The 21,013-nt window shown below is 39.3% G+C and overlaps 1 protein-coding gene across 13 annotated transcripts in view; it reads right to left on the reverse strand.

The window, feature by feature from the left end:
* Nucleotides 1-8,981: 8,981 nt before the first annotated feature.
* The window catches only part of LOC111250370 (ELAV-like protein 1), a 333,939-nt gene continuing 321,907 nt past the window's right edge, over nt 8,982-21,013 (reverse strand). For all 13 annotated transcript variants that reach the window (XM_086988636.1, XM_086988632.1, XM_086988633.1 and 10 more), the window contains one exon: nt 8,982-20,209. In XM_086988636.1, the coding sequence (XP_086844762.1) occupies nt 19,888-20,209 (322 nt within the window). In that variant the 3' untranslated portion in view covers nt 8,982-19,887. The remainder of the gene's footprint in view (nt 20,210-21,013) is intronic.

Genomic DNA, 21,013 nt, shown 5'->3' on the forward strand with positions numbered 1-21,013 from the left:
ACTTTAACCAACGCTCAGGCGGTGTTTTGAGCGGTACCACACCTCCTTATACATTTTGAAGTGAACACGCTAGACGTTTCGGGTATTTACAGCTATAAACCTCGTGCGTATTAGCACAATCTATTCGTCGCGAGCTTTATCCGTAATTGCTGGCGACGTAAACCCGTTCCTGTCGTTCTCAACGGCTTCCTCTGTCAATATTGAATATTCGAACGAAGAATGATCCAGCAATTGTCTAAAAACTAGTAGCAGTTGTACATATATATATATACACATATATATGTATATATATATATGTATATATAACGTTCTATGACCACAAGCGCAATATTCTTACAGAGTCTACTCGGTTTTTGGTATTATATGGTTAGAAAACATCGGTCACTTTGTAGACTATCTGTGTAATTATGTCTTCGTAGTAGAATATTTATGGGTGCCATATACTGACGAATAATATCATCGCCTTTTTCTATGACTTCTATTTTATTAGGGTATATTGTATAATGACAGTGGTACTGTGATCTTCCAAGCCAAAACAATCATCAATAAATTTTTACCACCTGCATCATCACGGTTCATCTGAATAGAGAATTATTGTTACCATTAGTATTACGGTCGTTGCTGTACCCAACCTCGTGTCATGATTAATTTCCTGTTTCTACATGTTCATACGCAATTATATGTGAAGAGTGAAGCTTTACGGGGATCGCAGGTCTCTCTTTGAATGGCCGAGGCCAACTCCGGCCAATTATACGTCACGCCATCGTCGCTTTCATCAAAATCCCTCAGAAAGAAAGCTTTTTTTTTTTTTATTTTTTTGCCGGCAATACACATCATATCGTCTCTCATGGCTTTTTTCACCGGTTAACCATTTTTCAGCAAAGCCTGTCCCAACAGTTTAGTATACATCATGATAGCAATAGTACAATTAATAATAGGAAAGACTGTTATTATGATATTTAGCCGATTTGGAAGGTGTTATTAATTCGTTTCTTCATTGTTGTTATTGGGTCAGTTGGGTTTTACCGTTCGTTGAACGCAATACCTATGTCAAAATTATGCCGCTAAAGCTAGACGACTTGCCGGTAAATTTGAATTGTATCATTCTATAGCTGTTCATATAGAGAGAAACTTTGGCAGCTTTTCAATTGCCTAACAGCGCTGACCTGCGCAACTGGGCTCTGCGACCTTTACGCTGGACGAGTCGGCGGCACTCTCGAGTTGACCTCCACTTCTTATTATGCCAGTTAAACCCAGAAATCCGTCTTCCTGTTTCTAGTAAAAAAAATTCACCCACGTCGCTGACAATCGTATAATTTGCTTAGTGTTACAGGATATTTCTATTTTATTTTTATTAATATTCCTATATCCTGTACGATTCTAATATTCTAGGATAGTTCTTGTTCTTATTAATAATCGCTTCAGAGTTAGGTTTATTAGTTAGCCTCATCCACGTCATAATTTGATCCTTCGCAGGGCACTGAAGCCTGTATCATTTCCTAATCTTGCCATCAAGTGTATCTGTGTGTATGAGTTTCTCCCTGTTTAATTTCGATTCGTGTATAGAAAAATACCTCCACGTGATCCGTGGACTCGAGGGGTGCATCGATCGATGGTGCCTCTATTTTGTCTTCATCTGTTTAGTATATTTAGAATTATTGGCTTTGTTTCTTTTAGCCGTGTTGTATCTTTTGTAGAAAACATCAACTCGAGTTTCTTTGGGCATCAGTTACTGACGGAATACTATTTCAAAAATGGCTACTTCAAATTTCTAATGGAAATGTATTTTTCTCACGTTGAATCAGTGGAATCGTCTCTTTCGTCATTATTGTGTGCTCGTACCTTAGTATAAGACCGTTTGTTTCATTCATGATATTTATATATGTTGATATTTATCACGCCGATTCACGTTTGTGGTCAAGTATTACGGCCAGATAATTACAATCATAAAGTTACTAGTTATTAATGTTCGACCACTTCCCGAACAGTCTTGTCAAAAACATGTCTCAGAGATGTGTTTTTACCCACGGAGAACTTGTATTACGCTTTTTAAAATGTACGTATCCTGTTTGTTCGCTTAGTAACTTGTACTTCCGTATGCATAATATGCGTGTATGTGATAGCAAAGCTAGCTCAAGAAAGCTTATGCTAGCCCTCGTTTGGGGCCTTAAATATCTTACGGAAGAATGACAAATCTATTTACGCCGCTAAAGTCATGTTGAAATTCAAATTAAGATTTTTCTGTTTGTTTCGATATAATACGTCTGTGCTGCTAGCGTAAAAATACACGATGCCACTATTGGCTAATGGTTATTAATTGAGCTATTGTTGTTAGTGTAAATACTGCTGTTACATTGAAAGAACCCGAATAGTCTTGGAGAATGCTTGAATTTCGCTGCCAAATCAGGCCAGGACCTTTTAAGGTGTAACTCTCAAACGTATGTATCTCTATCCTGATATTCATCTAGGAGCGTATCACCAATTATCCCGTCCTTCAATTTAGTGACTGAATCAAATAACCAATGGTGGGATTTTTACATGTCATTTATTTTGTTATCAGCGTTAATTCTTTGTTAAGCTTAATCCGTACATTGCTGCCGTATATCGTTCTTACTACAGGGTTACCGTTAGCCATTGTTAAATGGTCTGAAATACCCAACCCCGTTAAAATCCCACTGTTGAGCCCGAAACGTTTTTTTTTTCTCTCTAAAGTAAATAGAGCCCGACAACCTCCTGTGATTACCTCCGTACCACCGTTCTCCTCATCCGCATCACCAGCTAACGGTGTTATGTCTTTCACCCCTATACATAGTGCACATTATCATAACCTGCATTTTATTTGTAACTATATTTGCGATCGCAGATTGAAGTCATTACTTTTCCTCAACCTTTTGTCTTGCTTGTAATTGAGTCTCCTAAACGTATTACATTTGACCACAGAATCTAGAATGTATTTATAATCGTTTCTGTCTAACCGTATTGCACGTTCTCCTGTTTTACGTCTGTATTTACCAGTTGCTATTCATCAGTGCCGCGTATTAATAGTTAGCATCATTATTCTAACAGTTTCATTCTTCTATTCCATCCCAAGCACGCATGGATCGTAATGGTTTCCAGAAGATCCCTTCCACCACATCCAGCATTTCTTTGAGCCTATTTGAGCGCTGTCCTTGCAGCTGGCTCACAAGAACGGATCTCTGCGCACTATGCACAACAAAACCCCCTCCGCATGGTAAACAGGAAGCTATCCTTGAAGATATATCTCTCCGTGACAGTGCACGAAGAGTTTTTCTTTTTTCGGATTAAGTCCAAATTAAATCGGTCATGTAACGGCAAAATAAGGATAGGAGGGGGAAACAAAAAGACGGATGTAGGAAGCAAGGGAGAGTACGTTTTTTCGATATATCTTTTCCAGTCCGCTTTGTTTCCCATCGCCGCCATTGTGTGTCACCTAATCAACAGCGCTATGTAAAGGGAACAGCTTGTGTGGCTCAAATGGCATACCATCGAACAGCATCACTGCAAAACAGGGCACGAAACACCAGTGCTCCTGCTTACTACAGTATGGTGGTGGGCTTGCCCTCCCGTCGTACCAGCCACGCTGGCTTCTCTGGGGCAACATGACTACCAAATATTGACGAATTTCTTAACGACATGGGCATCATTAGCGTTTTAGTTTTTATTCTTTTGATTATTTAATTAACTATTGATTTGGTGTCCTTGTGCTGGGTTTTGGCTGTGGCTTTTCTTTATTGTTATAATTAGTATCATTGTCATTATTGAATATGAAACTCTAAAGCACCATTTGATTTTCTATTCTGCTCGTATCTGCATTTCGTATATATGAAGTAGCTTTATCACCATCACCATTATCGTGTGATTCTGTATTGCTAACAGTATGTATATTATTATCTTCATCATATGCTTAATACTAGTTCATTCAAGCAAGTAGCATTATATTTCTTCTATGTGTCATTCGCTCCCACAGCCCCCTCTTTTCCTTTTTCCGTAGCTTCCCCCAAACATCGAGCTGACCCCATCTATGTGACAGTACCCGGTTGGCATTTGAATTGCAGTGGTTTTCATCAATAAGGAACGTCTAGGATTTGTGTCGAAGAAGAGCAGTTAGGTACCGTAAACGTGCCCCAAAAAATTTCTCTCTAATATTTTCAACAACAAGGTGTCAGTCAACGTAGTCAACAATGGGACAGTTCAATAATCCGAGTAGATATCATTATTCATAATTCGGTACGGTAGTTTAGCTGCTATTGATCGGCGTTTCCACTGTGTACTGATAGCTAACATTCTCTTCGTTACGCGAATACATCTGTATGTAACTGCCGAGTATGGTACATGTTATAGATGAGCCTCAATGCGGTACAAAGCTGAGAGAGATTCACCTATGATGATTAACCTGCCTAAATTAATGTTGCAGGCCATTTTGTGGACTTCCGTTTCGCGATGCATCCTTTTGCCTGTTTTTTTTTTTTGGATAATTTTCCTGGAATAGCATACTCATATATATATATATATGGCAAGAGAATGGTTCAAACGGCTTTACACCATATGTATATTTCCATCTAGGTTAAAAGGTGCAGTCACATCGCAAACGTGTATGCCAACAATCAAGACAACAGAAGACTCGACACCTTTCTGGCAGGACGCTTTCGGCTTAGTTGTTCCCTGTGCAAGAGGTAACAAGCGGGGCGGGGGGCTTCTTATGCATTTGCGAGCCCAAGTACTAGCCAGTTGCGTTCTGCTCATTAGTTACGATGGTGTTCATTGGCTTAATCTGGTTGTTTTGGCACTTAGCTTGCCGCGCCAGGTACATTTACTGCGTTCGGCGTACTGCGGCGTTCGGACCAAGTAATCTGATGATAATGATAATGATATTTGCAATCTTCAACCCTCGCACGAGTCTCGTGGGGTGATTCATTTGGGGTTGTTGCCGAGTTCGCTTTCGGCAAGATACTTTCACCAATAGTGAAACCCTAATGACTGCAAGTAAAATTTGTTGTGCTTGCTAGACATGTTCGAACTGCCGGATCTAGATGTTAAGTTGACGGTATTTACGCCCCTTTGTTTTCGCTGTCTATCTGATATCAAGTAATGCTCCTACTTAGTTCGGTTGAAAGCGTCAACATGCTTCATATTATCCACGTCATTTCCCTTTATATGCAAACAGAACGAAAACAAATTATTCAAGCTAAGTTTAGGTATCTATTCGTCAAGTGGTAGAAGTTTGTTTGCTAGACGGATCGTCCTGCGCAGATGTCAGCGAAGCCTTCAGCTAGCGAGGGCCGTCGCTCTGAGCAATCTGCGAACGTAATAATGAATGCGTTTGGTAATAAGCTTTTATTGATAAGCTGACATTATTGTTGCAATTACAATAGCGACCTTATCTTTACTCTTTCGATGGGCCCAGTTGGCCTTGTTGAGTCCTATAGCCGCGCCTATACCTTACATATTATCTTACGTATATGGTTGTATCGGTCGGCGTTCTGTTACAGATTCACAGGTTTGGGATGTCGGACTGTCTTGCGCAGGTCCGCTCTTTTATTCGGTTCATATTAACGGCTTTGACTTTTCAAGCTTCGATTCGTATAGCCTTCCTTGCCGTAATAACCATCGTTGAGCAACTCAATGACTATGATAGGATAGACGCAAGATAGACCTGCGCTATTCATCTGTCCATAGTCGCCATCAACCGACAGTCAGGCTCTTCATAAATATGTTGGAATCGATTATGTTTCATTGCAACATGTCGCTTCATCTGTTGTAAGTGACGACGTTTTTGACGCTATCCATTGCTGCTGTTCTGGCTGCCGTAAGATACATGTGAGAGTGTGCTTCGGTCCTGTCTTGTAGAAAAATATGTGCCTTTTGCTCCATTGCTAAGAATTATTAATACTACAAGTGTCTTAAATATCGTGACATTGGTTTGTATAGTGTCCTGTTATATATATATATATATATATATATATATATATATATATATATATATATATAACAGGACACGATTAGCGATTTTGGCATCAGTGGCTGTCCATTTTTGGTGATATGGCCATATTATTACTATTATTGTTGGGCCTCACCTCAGACAGGGAACGCTTTGCAGCAAGAAATCCGGCCTAGCCAGCTTGTATTCGTTCCTTGTGTGAGAAACTAGGTACCATATATCTACTTTGTACCGCAATATTATTATTAACATTATATATCAATGTAGTGTTGTCTCAATGAATGTCTCTGTCTCTTCGTACCTTGCTCGTAACCGACATCAGCCACATTGTCCTAATAATAATAGAAACAGTAATCAATGTCTGGTGCCTTACCATATAATATATATCTCGTTGGAACTTATACGGTATTAAGGATGTGTAGTTATAATTTTTTTTCTCAACATCTAATCTCAATGTACCTCTCTTACAAGCCACATGAATATTTAAAGGAGCAGAAATGTAACTAATACGTATATGTAATACATACAAAGAGAACCTCCAAAGAGTAATATTGCGTAAGCATGTCCAATATATACATATATATATATATAAGAATTATAGAATTAGACAAATGAAAAACAAGGTACTCGGTGGGTAATGATATGCTCGGTGGCGGGAAGACTGCGAATATCTCCACCAGTGCGACGCGACTGGCCCCAGCAGAGTGAATTACTTCCCCCATTCTTACCCCCCACCGGGCGCGAGCACCGGCACCTCGCGGGCGACGCGTTCCGAAACGGTATAGGGCGCTGCAACATATGACCACCAAAGGAACTGCCGATTTGGCTGATGCGTACGCTTGGTGCCAACTGGTAAGGCTGTCGGACGACGCGGTTCCCCAAAGGTGCGTTCGACAGCGCGACCAACACCCTGGCATTGCACAATGTCATAGCGCTTAATTGAATTAGAACACGTCGGCACGGTCAAGCTAAATCACTCTCTCACTAAGTATCGTATATATACATAGAGCCAACTAGGGTACGAGTATCTTCTATGTCGATATATGAATGTAATATAGATATATAATTATATAATGAGTAGTGGGTAGAATAAATCGGCTACACGTACTATATTTAATAGAATACTTTTCATATATTGACAGAGATAATGTTCTATGGACATTTATTTATTTATCGTTGGACAATGTTGGCGATGACGCTAGTGCACTACCTAAGCTTATATCTAAGCATTACTAAAAATTTTTAGCATTTATAATCGTGTGTCCTTCAATGTGAATCACTTGGAAACAGTGATTTGCTGATCTGATATCGACAGCTTAAGCGGCTTCACGACTGCATGCTCCGTAGTAGAAGTAAGTCTGGAAGTTCCCGGGAGTCACTGAACAAACTCCACTTCTGTGTTTCTTTTGAGAAGGACACAGCCGTTGGTTAAAGTACCAGAGTGCTCGACATCTCGCTTGTCTCGGCCTGCTTGAATTCGCTGAAGCGAACCAAGCGCAGTTAATGTTGCTACTCTAGTTGCATGTCCTCATGTCTGTGCTTGGGCTTTAATTATCTACGTGCGTATGTTTGTGTTGTCTGCTATAAGCATCCGTTGCTGTGGAGTCTTGTCTGCACGGAAAACAAAAACACCGGGCTGCAGTGTCGTCTGCTCGTAGCGCTGCTGGACGTGAAGCGATTTCAGTGGCGAATTTGGATGGCCGACGAACTAAAACTAGAGTATATATTGTGAGAATACAAGGTGAAGGTTGAAAATATGTACACACGCATAACTATGCGAAAGGGAGGTAGGGAGCAGGAAAAGCTGGATTCAACTGCAAGTCACCACCAGGTCGTATATTTCTTATGATAAGTACAGAGACAGTTACGCCTGTTGTATCGGACGACGGACTGGTGGATCACTTCCATCGGCAGATTTTTCGGTAAAATGCTAACGAAAGATCTGCAGTACCTCGGTACCATTTCTTCGTTGAGACACCTTAGATGGCCATGGCAGATGTATTTGAAAAATAAAGCTGTATATGCATGTTGAAACCAGAGCGTATTTCCTTATCGGGCTATAAGGATCAAACAAGCTATACAAAAGACTTGGATGAACGGTAGACATAAGACGTTCATGTCTACAGTTATTAATGCCTTTCAGTCGTCACGTAAATGATACGATTGCAGTTGTGTAATTGATAGCAATCAATGATTGATTGTGCAATCACTCTGCCAGCTGTGCTCGATCTCAAATCCATTAACGAAGACCGGAGAGGAATGGAGTAGCAGAATGAAAGGAACGGGGAAATCACAACTCAGAAACACAGCCATCGTGAATCGACCGTTTGTGTTTAGATATATCCGGTCTGGCCGAAGTAGGTAACGACCATTGACCTTAAGAATTCATAATTGTATACAATATCTAAAACTAGATAAATGTTTACGTATAGACATAAACCTAGATAGCAAGATATAATATACTCGTTAAAATGGAAAATCACATGAGACATATATCTAAGACACATACTGTTCGCCTAAAATAAATGATATAATTATTATCCATTGTAGTGGAATAAGATACTTTTTCAACAGCAGCAGCAGCAGCACTAGCAAAAGCCGTATAGGGGTACGCCGGACTTTAGCTGTAGGCAGAAAAAAGGGATCTTCGCGAGACGCAACCTAAACGCCGCTGCTGTTTCTCGATTACACAACACATCTGATTCGCTCAAGTTTATCGCACAATGAAATACAGAAAAAACGAGATAAAAAGGGAATGTCTTTCGGGAAAGAAGATTAGTAAGGTACCTGGCCGTGCATGCGACTGCTGTCGTTTGGTCGTAATGCTAAACAGAGCCTTACCAACAGCAATATTCAAAATTGAATGGAATAGATCAAGTATTAGACAAGCTAACGACGAAACAAAGAACGCTTTAACAACAGAAGCAAACCATATATATATATATATATATATATATATATATATATATATATGCAATATAAGCACATATACCAAACAAATGAAAACACCAATTTGGGGCAGTTCTGGGGAACACTTTTGCTCTTTGTTGATGTTCTGTTCGCTTCATCTCATCGAGTTGTGTAGTTTTTGTTGTTGTTGTTGTTGTTGTTGTTGTTGTTGTTGTTGTTGTTGCTGTCCGCTCGTTCTTCGGTCTCGCCTCAGATCATGCCACTTTCATTCTCCCTTTTATGCACTCTCTCTCTCTTTCGTTAGCTCTCTCTCGCGCGCGCGCGCGCGCGCGCGCTCGTTCTTTTTTTTCTATTGTTTTCCTTTTCGTCTTCTCACCCTCGTGCTAAACGCAAATTAAACATAATTTCGATGGCATACATCATTGGCTCTTCTCTTTACGAATGTGTTCTTTATGTATATATATATATATATATATATATATATATATGTGTATATATATATATATATATGTGTATATATATATATATATATATATATATATATATATATATATATATATCGTTCTCTTTTTGTCATTCTCTTGCTCACTGTATTTGTTTTTCTTTTCCTCTGTTTATACAAATATATGTATATATGTGTGTGTAGCAACTTGTGATAATCATTTCGACAATTATTCAGTCACAAATTTAATGGTCCGAGATAGCTTAATCATAGTCTATATCAAGCGAATTTTGTTTGATCACTGTAGTATTGATAATGGGCGTGTTAGCATGATGATGATATTATGTTTTGCGTTAGGGCCATATTAAGGTCAGTTGTTTTCCTCTTTCAGTTCATTCGACTTTCCTTATAGTATACACAGCCATCCAGTTTTCCCAATGTTGGTTTATTGACAATTTGGGCTTTAGTGTTAATTTTTCGATTTTATCCTGTCATCAATTAGAATATGTTTAGCATATATCATTTGTTTGTTGTTGTCAAGTAAAGTAAATTTAATATTTCTCTCATAGAAACAACGATAATGAACGAATGGGACGTTTCTCTTTATTCCCTGTCGAACTCGTATCTCGATCTTCAGTCGTTCCAGATGTTTGTGGGTGACTGTTTTCAAATCTACAAGTGTTTGTCTTCGATGTTATTTGGTGATCATTGTCTCTCAGGTAGCAGGTGATGATAACTCTAGTAATAATAATGACAATAATATTGGTAATTGTTGTGTAGAGTTGTAAAAATAGCGGAACCAATCAGTAGTTTAGGAGCTGGCGAAAATATACGGAGTAACAAAATCTAGACAGAACATATTCAGAATGCCGTAATAGTGATAGTAGGAATAAACAGCAAATAATGCTAATGGGGGCGCAGGATGCAGTGGGCTCTGTGGGAGCGGGCTGAGAATCATGGCGTTGGGATTATTGGAAATGAACGTTAGTCAGGCCGAAAGGCGCGAGCATATCAATAGCGTTTGACTAGACTCAGCGTCGGCTGACAGCCCGCGTCCGGCAATGACTATGGCAAGAAGCTACGTTACTTGGCTAAAATAAATACGGCGGTAATAATTCAAAGATAATAACAATACATACACATATATCAAATGTTTATATATATATATATATATATAATAATGTGTATACCATTATAAGTAATTATACAGCATACGAAGGGATACATTAGACATACACACGACAAACAAATTGTCTAACATAGGCCATAAATAGCGTGGTCACAATTAATATAGTATTTTATATAAGAATGACAATCACGTATATATATATGTGTGTGTAGAGAGTGAATATTTATGTTATTGTTATTACTCATAATAATAATAGAAATAGAACGCGGCAAAATCTGCAGCGAAACACAACATAGTGGTATATATATATATATATATAATTAAATGGAATATAATTATCGATTTCTTTTGTTGTTTGTTTTTTATATCTGTGTAAAGATATAGATATATATCGATAGTATAATAGTGTAATATGTGGCTTAGCTGAACTTACTTAGTTACGTAATAAGCAGGGTAACAGATCCATTGCTGTCATAAATCCTGTTGTTGGTGTTTTTGTCGCTGTTATTATTGAGAAAACTGTGATTGTTTGTAACAGAGAATACATTTTAATTCGATTCGGTCACCATGACTTTCTTTCCAATCGTGTTGTTAGTTACATAGATGCCGTTTCCTTTTACTGTTTGGTCAAATCGTTAGCTGGTTACTGGTTAATGGCACCGAAATAGCGGAGTTACAGACTAAAACAGTGTCGAGTGCAGTCGCGTAAGGACCACCGCATCTGGAAGGGCCAACCGAAAGCATAAAACCTCGCTGGATTGTTAACCGAGGCCTTTTTACTTTTAGCTTTAACCTGGCTACGGTTTCCGGAATACGCTTTCGCGCCCAAAACGGTTTCGGGGGGGTTCACCGAGTAGAGATCGCAGTTAGCAAGAAGTACAGAAGATTGGTCTTCATGTCTTCTCTGTTTACTTACCTAGAGTACGATTACTTAATAATAAATACAATTATCATTACTATCTCATAAATATATTCGCAATAAATATCTTTCTCTGTATATATTAAGTACTTTTACGCCAGGATGTGTTTGGTTGTTGTTTTAATAATTGTTCTTGTATTTAATAACATCTCCTTATCTGTGGTTCGAAGACTATCGACCCACACGACTTTCGTTTATTGATTACTCTTTTTTTGTGTTATTTCGGTTTTAGCATACGACGAAATTGTGGTAGAAGAGTAGTTGATATTCTACTCTAACCATCTGCTCACGTTATTCCCTTTTATTGTAACTTAAATCCACACCAGACGATCTGAATTTGGCAAATAATTATAATAGTTAGGTATCATAGACTAGCTTTCTTAGGTTGCCTTCAATCACACGTCATTCTGCTAAATAATTAGAATACTAGTACTTCAGGGTTCTTCATATGATCACCATGTCATCGGTAAACCTCTTAATATTATTAGTAGCGATAGATGTTGGACAAAAATTAGCAGTCATATAGCAATAAATAGAATCTTGCACTGCTAATATGTGTCATTACTTGTGAGTGTTTTTTCACGATCTATCCGCAATTGGGTTAGTTGGACCTCCCTGTCCGTTGGGTGTGTAGGCCGCCGGATGTTTCGTGTTTGGCTACGCCTGTGTGTAATGTTATTGTTGATCTGACTTAAGTATGATATTTTTTGCGGCTTTCGCTGGGACTTTTGAAACAGATGAATCATTTCTAAAAGCCCGAAACGAAACGTCCATTTTAAGTTTAAATTATCATAATATATATATATATATATATATATATATATATATATATATATAGGAATTATATGCTAATGTATAATGTTAATTATACTCACAATAAGAATAATAATATAAATAGTAATAATAATTATAATCACTTTGTGTACTCGTGTGAGAGGGCACGTACGTGTTTAGACTATTATTCCGTATACAGTAAATACATACTAGACACAGTGGCGCAAAACCAGTACTGCCTGTCGTCGCACACGCGGATCTCTTTCGGAAAGAGGTAAACAATGGATCAAATTAGTAGCTCTTTTAGGTCGTCTGCTTACTCGAACCCTTTTAATATAAAAAGGAGCGGGGCGTCCTATGCGAGCAAACACCCGCTAAAACTTGCAGACGTACCTGTTGATCTTAAAGCGAACAAGTTATGTCGAAACGCTGACTCAAGGAGGAGCTTAGCGCTCGATAATCGGCCCCTCCATCTTTCCAGCCTGACGAATGACCTATGGCAAATGACCGCGTGTATGTATGTATATATATATATATATATATATATATATATATATATATATGGACGACGGTTCTACAGGGAGTGATGGAGGGACTTTGGTTGGGTTTGGGTTCTATCTTTTCTTCAGCTGGTTCTCTTTCCTCTTCATTTCCTTGCAGATCTTCTATTGCTACAGGCGAGTAATATACTTAGAATAATCTTGATAAATGACCTACAGCGACTTTGACCCGAGACACGTCTAGCGTAGTGCCGATGTCAAAAGGACAGATACAGGCTCAGGCGAGGGAGGCCGACATTGCACCGGACAACTCCTGGCTTTTCTTGATTTTGCTTCGTAGAGTCAGCCGAAAAAACCTTAACTCGCGTTTGTATTTCGCTTGCTGCGGCATCTTGACTGTGGGTCCGCAGCCATTACATATGTATACATACAAAAATACATTATATATGTATACACATACATACATGCTATGTATATGAAGCGCAGCCGTAGGCCCAAAAATCTGCGCTCTACCGGCTGGATGTGTCGAATCAGCCATCAGTCAGTCCGTAGGTCAGCAGAGTTAAGTCAGAGTTGAGACTGTATAGCAATGACAATAGCAATGATTATCGTGATGATAAGAATGATAATCGTAGTAATTATTAGAATAACCCTATCAATATAGAGAGCCGTCACTATAATATATTCAAGTAGTAAGGTTTTCTTTTGTTCTCGTTAAATAATCTCTACTGAGAGTGAGAGCAATGGATATTGTCGCTTAAATAACTGCCAACCGGATAGTAGGATCTTCGCGAACGCGCCAGCTACGAGCATCCGAAGCACTCGACTGAGCTTACCAAGACGCGATTGAATTAAATGATGAACTGTTACATTTATCTGCCACGATGATCTTGGGGTTTTCGTAATACTCTCGCACAACATGTACAGAAGGAGATTGCCGCTGTTGTGGTAACGGGGCTCACGCCAGCCACCACAGTTCTATCGTATGACACAAAAATGGTTGTCTTTTCCTTATACAGTTCGCGATCTATTGAGACAATGATCTGCTGAGTTTCTTATCGTCATCTAATTTTGTTGTTATAGTTGCGATGGGTTATTCATCATTATACTGTATTTCGCGCTTCCGTACACTTTGTTGTTTAATTGTCAGTTCTTAAGGTTGTTAAATAGACTAGAGAGACGAAGACAACAAAAAGTCGGAACGATGACCAAGCGCTAATCTGTTAAATTTCAAGATAAAGAGAGAAGTTAACTTCGGTAATTGCTATGTCTTATTAACCTTTGCGCGTTTGATGGGTATATATATATATATATATATATATATATATATATATATATATATAGAACTTTGTAATAAATGTTCCAGTGCACGTAGACTCTTGATTATTAATCCTTGACTCTCAAAGCGGGTTTGTAGAGGTTTTTGTCTGTGTGATGCGATGTCAGTCGATGTTGTTGGTCTTTCTAGGTGATTCCCTTGTGCATATATATGAATTATTCACAATAGGAATACTCTAATAATAATTTATGATAGTAATAATAAAGAGTAATGAGCTTTTGAATAGTTCTAATAACAATATTAGTAATATGACTGCAATAATAATTGTCGTAACAAATTTCTCAGATTTTTTTTCTCGATTAGATGGAAGAATTAAGCACTAGAGGGTGAGTCCTGGTTTGCTTTGTTGTTCATTGAACTTGCCAAGCTTGCCAGCGATTCGAATAATGCGGAATACACTTTATTCGTATATAGTATCTGTATATGAGACTGATCGAGTGCGGCCTTCATCTTCTAGGGTCCAAAAACAGGGAGGCTTTCCTTTTTCGCGCTTTGACTTTTGTTTTTATATATGACAAAAGATTGTTTTCTTTTCAGTTACCGGTATCGTACAGTCATTCTATAATCGTTTCAGTCGGACACGATAATACAGACGGCAGACAACTTGAAAGAAGTGGTCGCCTACACTCTTTACACTATGGGGCGCACGACGTGTAATTTACAGAGTAGCGTCTGCTGCACAGTGTCGTCTGCTGCACAGTGTCGTCTGCTGTGACCCAAAATTTGTTTACACGCTTACACACTCTCGGCCAGAGTCTCATTCAGGTTTTTTCGTCTTGGTTTATTCATTTATCAAGTGCCAACAGTTTTAATAGAGATTGATTGCTAGAAATTGCAATTGTGTTCAACTGTTCATCGCGGAACGCCAGATTTCTGGCAAAAACTATTTTCTGTCTTAATAGTTCACCATTGTTATCATTAATTATTATCAATATTAACTTCAATTATGCACGTCCTTGCCACTGCTGCTGCTGCTGCTGCTGGCCAAGTACGAAAATCACTTATTTTTCTCGCGCGCTTCGTTCTATGTCATTATTTATCGCTTGTTTTTTAATCACGTCCTCGCTCTATAAGTTTCGCTTTTTATAAGAATGCGCAGCAGCACCGCAAACGAAAGGCTCGGCAGCATACAATGGTATATCGCATTCAACTCCTTATTCAACTTTGGTTTATGTTATTTGTCTTTTATATTGATGTAGATATTACACGTTTTTATATTTCCTTACAGGATGGTACAGGAATGATTGGAGAGAGAAAATTCGGGGAGCTGAATTTCTATCTCGTCTCGTTGTCTTCTTCATAAGAGTATAACAGTGCTACATTCTATCATTTGGCAGAACCGAACCCTAGAAGGATGACTCTTCAAATTTACTTCTTTTGTAGCATAAATATTGATCTGTATTGTTATAGTCAGGCTATTTTTTCTAAATTTGTAAACGTGAGATTTGTGTTGGTTGGAAATTATGCTTGGGGAAAGTGTTGAGTTGAGATAATGTTTGTAAGTGGTAAAGGCTAGTGTTAGAGTTGATGATGACTCAGTAAATTATTATGGGATATTACTTTTGTCGTTATCCTAATTTTGTAAGATTTGTTATTATCAATATTAGTTACATTACTTATGCTATCGTTTATATTCCAGCTTTAGCATTTTCAATTGTGGAGGAGTGGTGGTTGTTGTTGCTGCTGTTGCTGTTGTTGTTGTTGTATCACAGTTGTTTTAGTCTTATTTTTCCTAAAGTTGTGTTTAATTGTCTTTTATTAGTCGTTCATAATGAAACGTCCTTCGTCTGTTTCTTTTTTCTCTCTTTTCCTCTTTCATTTCGCGTTGGCGAAGTTCGTCTGTTCAGTTGTTTGTTTATTTGTGTAGTTTGTTATTATTATTATTATTATTAGTAGTAGTGTCGTTTATTATTCAATTTGGAAATATCAGCCTATCTTTTTGTAATTGTTCATTATTAAAGTTTTTTTAGGTTGTTATATTATTGTTGCAATGTTATTATTATCATGGTTCCGAAATCTGTTGCGTCCTCTTCATCTTCTTTTGTTTCTATTCTCTCTCGATAGCGTTTCGGTAACGATCGGTGCGACTAACTAGAGTTCATCGATCGATTAATAACCATCAGTTAAATTCGCGTATCTTTCGTTAATTTAATTAATCCTTTTTCTTTAGCATTCTTCCCCCTCTGTTTCTTTCACACGTCACTATCGCACCATTTTTTCTATTTCTCTCTCTCTCTCTCTCTCTCTCTCTCTGTCTGTCTCTCTGTCTGTATGTCTGTCTGTCTGTCTGTCTTTCGTTCATTATTCGTTATCAGTAATAACCTCGCTCGCTCGCTCGCTCGCTCTCTCCTATGTGTATATTTATTATAATCCACTCGCAATCACCAGGGGGCAGGGTGAGTACCTCTCTCTCTCTTTACCTCTTCTCTCTCTCCCCCCCTCTTTTACGCGACATTCCCTCTCCCTCTTGCGTTCCTTCTTTCCCTCATGCCCTACTCTCTCCTATGATGCTGTTTATACGGCAATTGGTTGTGTTCACAATTACTTCGACCCGGAAATGTGTAAATATCAATCAGTCGTTAAAGGGAACTACACTCTATCTAATAATAGCATTAATTATTATATTATAATGTGTATACTATTTCATCACGTGTGGCAGCGTTTCAGACCGTCTAGAAATGTGTGGTATTACGGTGGCAATAGCATTTTAGTTATCACTTTCAGTTGGTTGTTTTTTTCCGTTGGTGGTTGACATTAACTGCTGCTTAGAATGCGCTATATCTTACCACTACGAAACTCTCTCATACAGTCCCTTTCCCGTTTGCCTTTGTGTAAATGGCTGGGAGACGGTAGACTTTTATCTTCGGCATAAGCAGCAACACCATTATTATCGTCATAATTCCATCAACTATTATAATGATAGAATTGTTAGGCATAATCAGCCAGCAGCAATATGTTGCCTATGTTCATTTGAGAAATGTGAGCGAATAACGGGCTCCTACGGGTTAGCTTGTCCTGCCGATAATACACAGATTTCATTAATACACACATTGTACAACAAACCCAAGTGAACGTTCAGCATCATGGAACGAATAGGGTTTCGAATGTGTCGTCTTTGAGCCTATGCTGTGCGCTACCCCGCTTTCCGAAAAAGTTTGGTTTTTGGCCCATGTGAAATCGCATAGCGACGAGGTAAGTCGGTTCCAAACCTGTATTAATGGATAAACCCCGTCCGCTTGCTTTGCAGCATTCTCTGTGCATCTTTCCTTCCCACGGATTGACCTTTGAAGATGCGTAATGTGTCGGGCATACTGGAAGGGGGCGGTTTAGTTCTCATTTCTATGTGAATTTATAGAAGTACCTCTACATACTGTTGTCGATTCTACGTATCGACACTTCCCTTTCGTTCTTGGGCAACGACGTCCTTTCGGCGTTTATGCTTTATCGTTGTTTTAGGTTAATCAAAAATCGTTTATTGGTGTTAAATAGATTTGTGGTTCTTTATAAGCTCATCATCATATACGCTTGTCAAAATGGAATGTACGGTCGATCATCAAGTACTATACGGTTGTTTCTGTCGTTCGACTGTTGTTAATAACTGTATGGGTGATATTCATCCGTAAATATTAAGGTCGTAAATATTCGATGGTGTTTTCGTGTTGCCCTTGTTATTATCGGGATACACACAAGCACCCGATGGCATAGACTGGAAGGCGTTCATCCAACTCTCAATGGATCACTAGTAGACCTGTCCAGTTGGTGGGGGACCTCCAGGACGGGTACGGCCCAAAGAACAGTTGTTCCCTGTTGGCGTTACATTCTCTGACCATTCATGCGCGCGTTTTCATTAGAATCAGTAATTCAGCCGTTCAGGCTGGGCCGATTCCTGGCTAACGTAGAGTGGCCTCGGACCGTACCAATTAGGGGCTGTTCAAGATGAAGCTTCGCCGCCTTTTCCGTCCCTGGAATGTCGCTGAAATATCACTTGCTGAAGTATGTGTCTCATCGTTTTCACGCATTCGAACACGTTTTACATCACTAGGACATCACTGACTATGAAGTATCGTCAGCCTGAATCATCATCGTCGGCATCTTCCTCTCTTATTTATATATATATGAATATATAGATATAGTTCTGTGTGTCTTTGGTGTGAAACGCGGGTAATTAAGTGGTGGCGGATGGGTTGTGGTGGCTTGACGGCCGCAAAATTCATAGATGAATTGACGCTTGGTGTAGGGGTACTTGTGGGATAAGTTTGGAGAACGGGTTTACGTTTATATGAGGGAGAAATTGAAGAATTATGTTTGACTGTATATATATATACACATGTATCTATGGCCAGGGCAAACGACGAGTTGCAGTGCGCTCACGCCGTGGCGTGTCTATCAACGTGATTGATATCGGTCAAGAAAGGTTCACGTGTGTCTGTTCTTGTTGATTGCTATTGTTCATTGAGTTTCAATCGTTGTTGTTCTTGTTGTTGTTGTGGGTTTTGTTTGATGGTACCAGCTTCTCACTGATTGTTATCCACGATCAAAGCTCTGTAAAATTACCTGCGTGTACAAGCAATCAGATAGAGTACATTATATATATATATATATATATATATATATATATATATATATATATATTGCCGTCAAATCCTGATTTGGTTTAAACAATATTGTCTACAACGTTTTTTTTGCGAGTATATCCCAGATTAGTTAGCTGTGTTAGTTTTGAGGTGTTAAGGAAGATGTGTCAATCTTGTAGTAAGTGTAACATTGTGGTCGATGTTGTTACCAAGCGATTCTAGTTTACTTTCCCCACATCGGTTACATCTGCATTGGCGACAGTATAGTCACACGGACGTAGTCCCGGTCACGACAAGACGATTGAATCACTCTAGCATTTTTTTTCTTTTACTCTCTGTTTTTTTTTCTACCTAGTTAGATAGGTTATCATAGGCAACAATGTTTATTTGGTTAGCCAGCCACGAATGAATCGCTGTGAATGCTTCGTGACCTCTTTGTGGGTCTTTGTTGGGGGCCGTCAACAACAGCAACAACATGAGTTAGGTTGCAGGTCGATGTCTACTAATTGGATACGAGAAGAGCTGTGCCCTAACCATTTCTCAACGAGCATACGTCGTTCATCAGCGTACGTGGGACGTTTAGTTCGTTCCGGTTTCGGTAAGATGGCGGGACGTAATATTTACGAAAAGAGATTTCTTACGTTTCACGCAGTCTTTGTTGTTGTTGTTGTTGTTGTTGTTGTAACAGATTGCAGTTATACGTAGTTACAATGTTTTAATTATATGACTCGTTTGAAAAATACTAGGATTCGAATGATCATTGTGGCTAGCCGAAACAATTGCTGTATGCATGCGATTGACGATCGATATAAACGATAGATTTATATCGCGAATAGCGATAAATTGGGTTTGGCCGCGGTGATCCCCTTTTTAGGTGGCCAGCACAATCTGGTGGTAGTAGACGTTGAGGAGTTCCTTTTCGAGGGACGTTTATCGTTTGCCGGCACACCTTGTTGCGATGTATTCTCACATGCATATATATATACACACATATATATAGACAACTTTACGGTTGGTAATTAGAGTGTTGAGCCTTGAGTTTTGAGTGAGACCAGTCCTCCGGAGTCGATCTGAATATTTACATTTGTTTTTTTTAGCTGTTTGTTACCTTTTGTTTTGAAATTTGAGTAGTAGCAGACTGGTGAGTGTTTTTTGCTGTTCATGATCAATCATAAATTCGAAATATTTCTTGGCATCAGCTTATCACTAATGTTGTTGTTGTTGCTGCTGCTGCTGCGTCTGCTGCTGTTGCTGTTGCTGCTGTCGATGGATTACGTCTGATGATGAAAGCGGATACCGGAGGACTGTCGTCGTCGTCGAGTGCCGTTGCCGTCTGCCTGCTTAGGACTTGCCCTTATTGGTCTTGAAGGACACCTGAAGCACCCGATTACCCAGGGTATAACCGTTGAGGGACTGGATCGCAACCAAGGCTTCATCATAGTTGGTCATAGTAACAAATCCAAATCCCTTGCACTTATTGGTCTGAAGGTCGCGAATGACCTTGACACTCTGCACAGCGCCGAACGGACCGAAAAGTTGCCACAGTAGGTTCTCCTCCGTGTCCGGGGCAAGATTGTAGACGAAGATGCACCAGCCCGTGCCGTTGATAGCGTTACCAGCCAGTAGGGGGTTGGTCAACAGGTCGCCGGCGAGAGGAGAGTACCTGTTTGTATAGAGAAAAGCAACGTGACGACGCACATACAAAAACAACAATGATACACGCGTCGAATAAATGAAAACATCAGAACAACACGCAGAAAGGATTGAAAAACGAAAAACAATCGAATATCTTGGTTAGTTCTCATTGCGCTGAATCTATGTGTGTGATACGATACGTGGTCCGTGGCGCGGAGGACTTTAATATCGCCCCGCCATTGCACTTTTGCCTCTGTTAGTTTGTTTTATTCTTCATTTTTTACGTTAGTTAGTGGAGTGTGCAATTCGCTTGTGAATCCCCCGTGAAGCAGAATATCTATGCATGATAGATCAGTACGGCATAGCGCTACAGGGCTGGAGGTTGAAAGTACTTTTGCGCAGTCATCATGGCCGCGACACGAAAATGTACCGTCACAAAATCTGCAAAACGCGTCCGAGTAATTGATGCTGCAAAAACATCTGTCTGCTTGTCAACAAAGAGATGGTTGTCATCATTTTTGTTCGGTTAAATTTAAGCTTGTCTGACCTGTTCAAGTAACTTCCACAGTAGCTCGTCTTTAATCGTACTGCGACATATTAGCACATGCTAAAGAACAGAAGTCTTTAGGGCCTTGGTAGGTTTTGAATGGTGTTCTCTTCATTGACCGGTAGTCAAACTCGAGGCTCACCCTATATAGATGATGCTCTGTGATTGTCACCGGTAAATAAAGCGCTGCCCCAAATCATTGAGTAGATATACGGCTAGGAGTTGAAGAAAAATGATTTTTTTAATTTGTATTGTAAGCATGTTATATAATCAGATCCTGGCCGC

This window comes from Varroa destructor, unplaced genomic scaffold, assembly GCF_002443255.2.
Source record: "Varroa destructor unplaced genomic scaffold, Vdes_3.0 BEIS01000004.1, whole genome shotgun sequence".
In the NCBI taxonomy this organism is placed as follows: Eukaryota; Metazoa; Arthropoda; class Arachnida; order Mesostigmata; family Varroidae; genus Varroa; species Varroa destructor.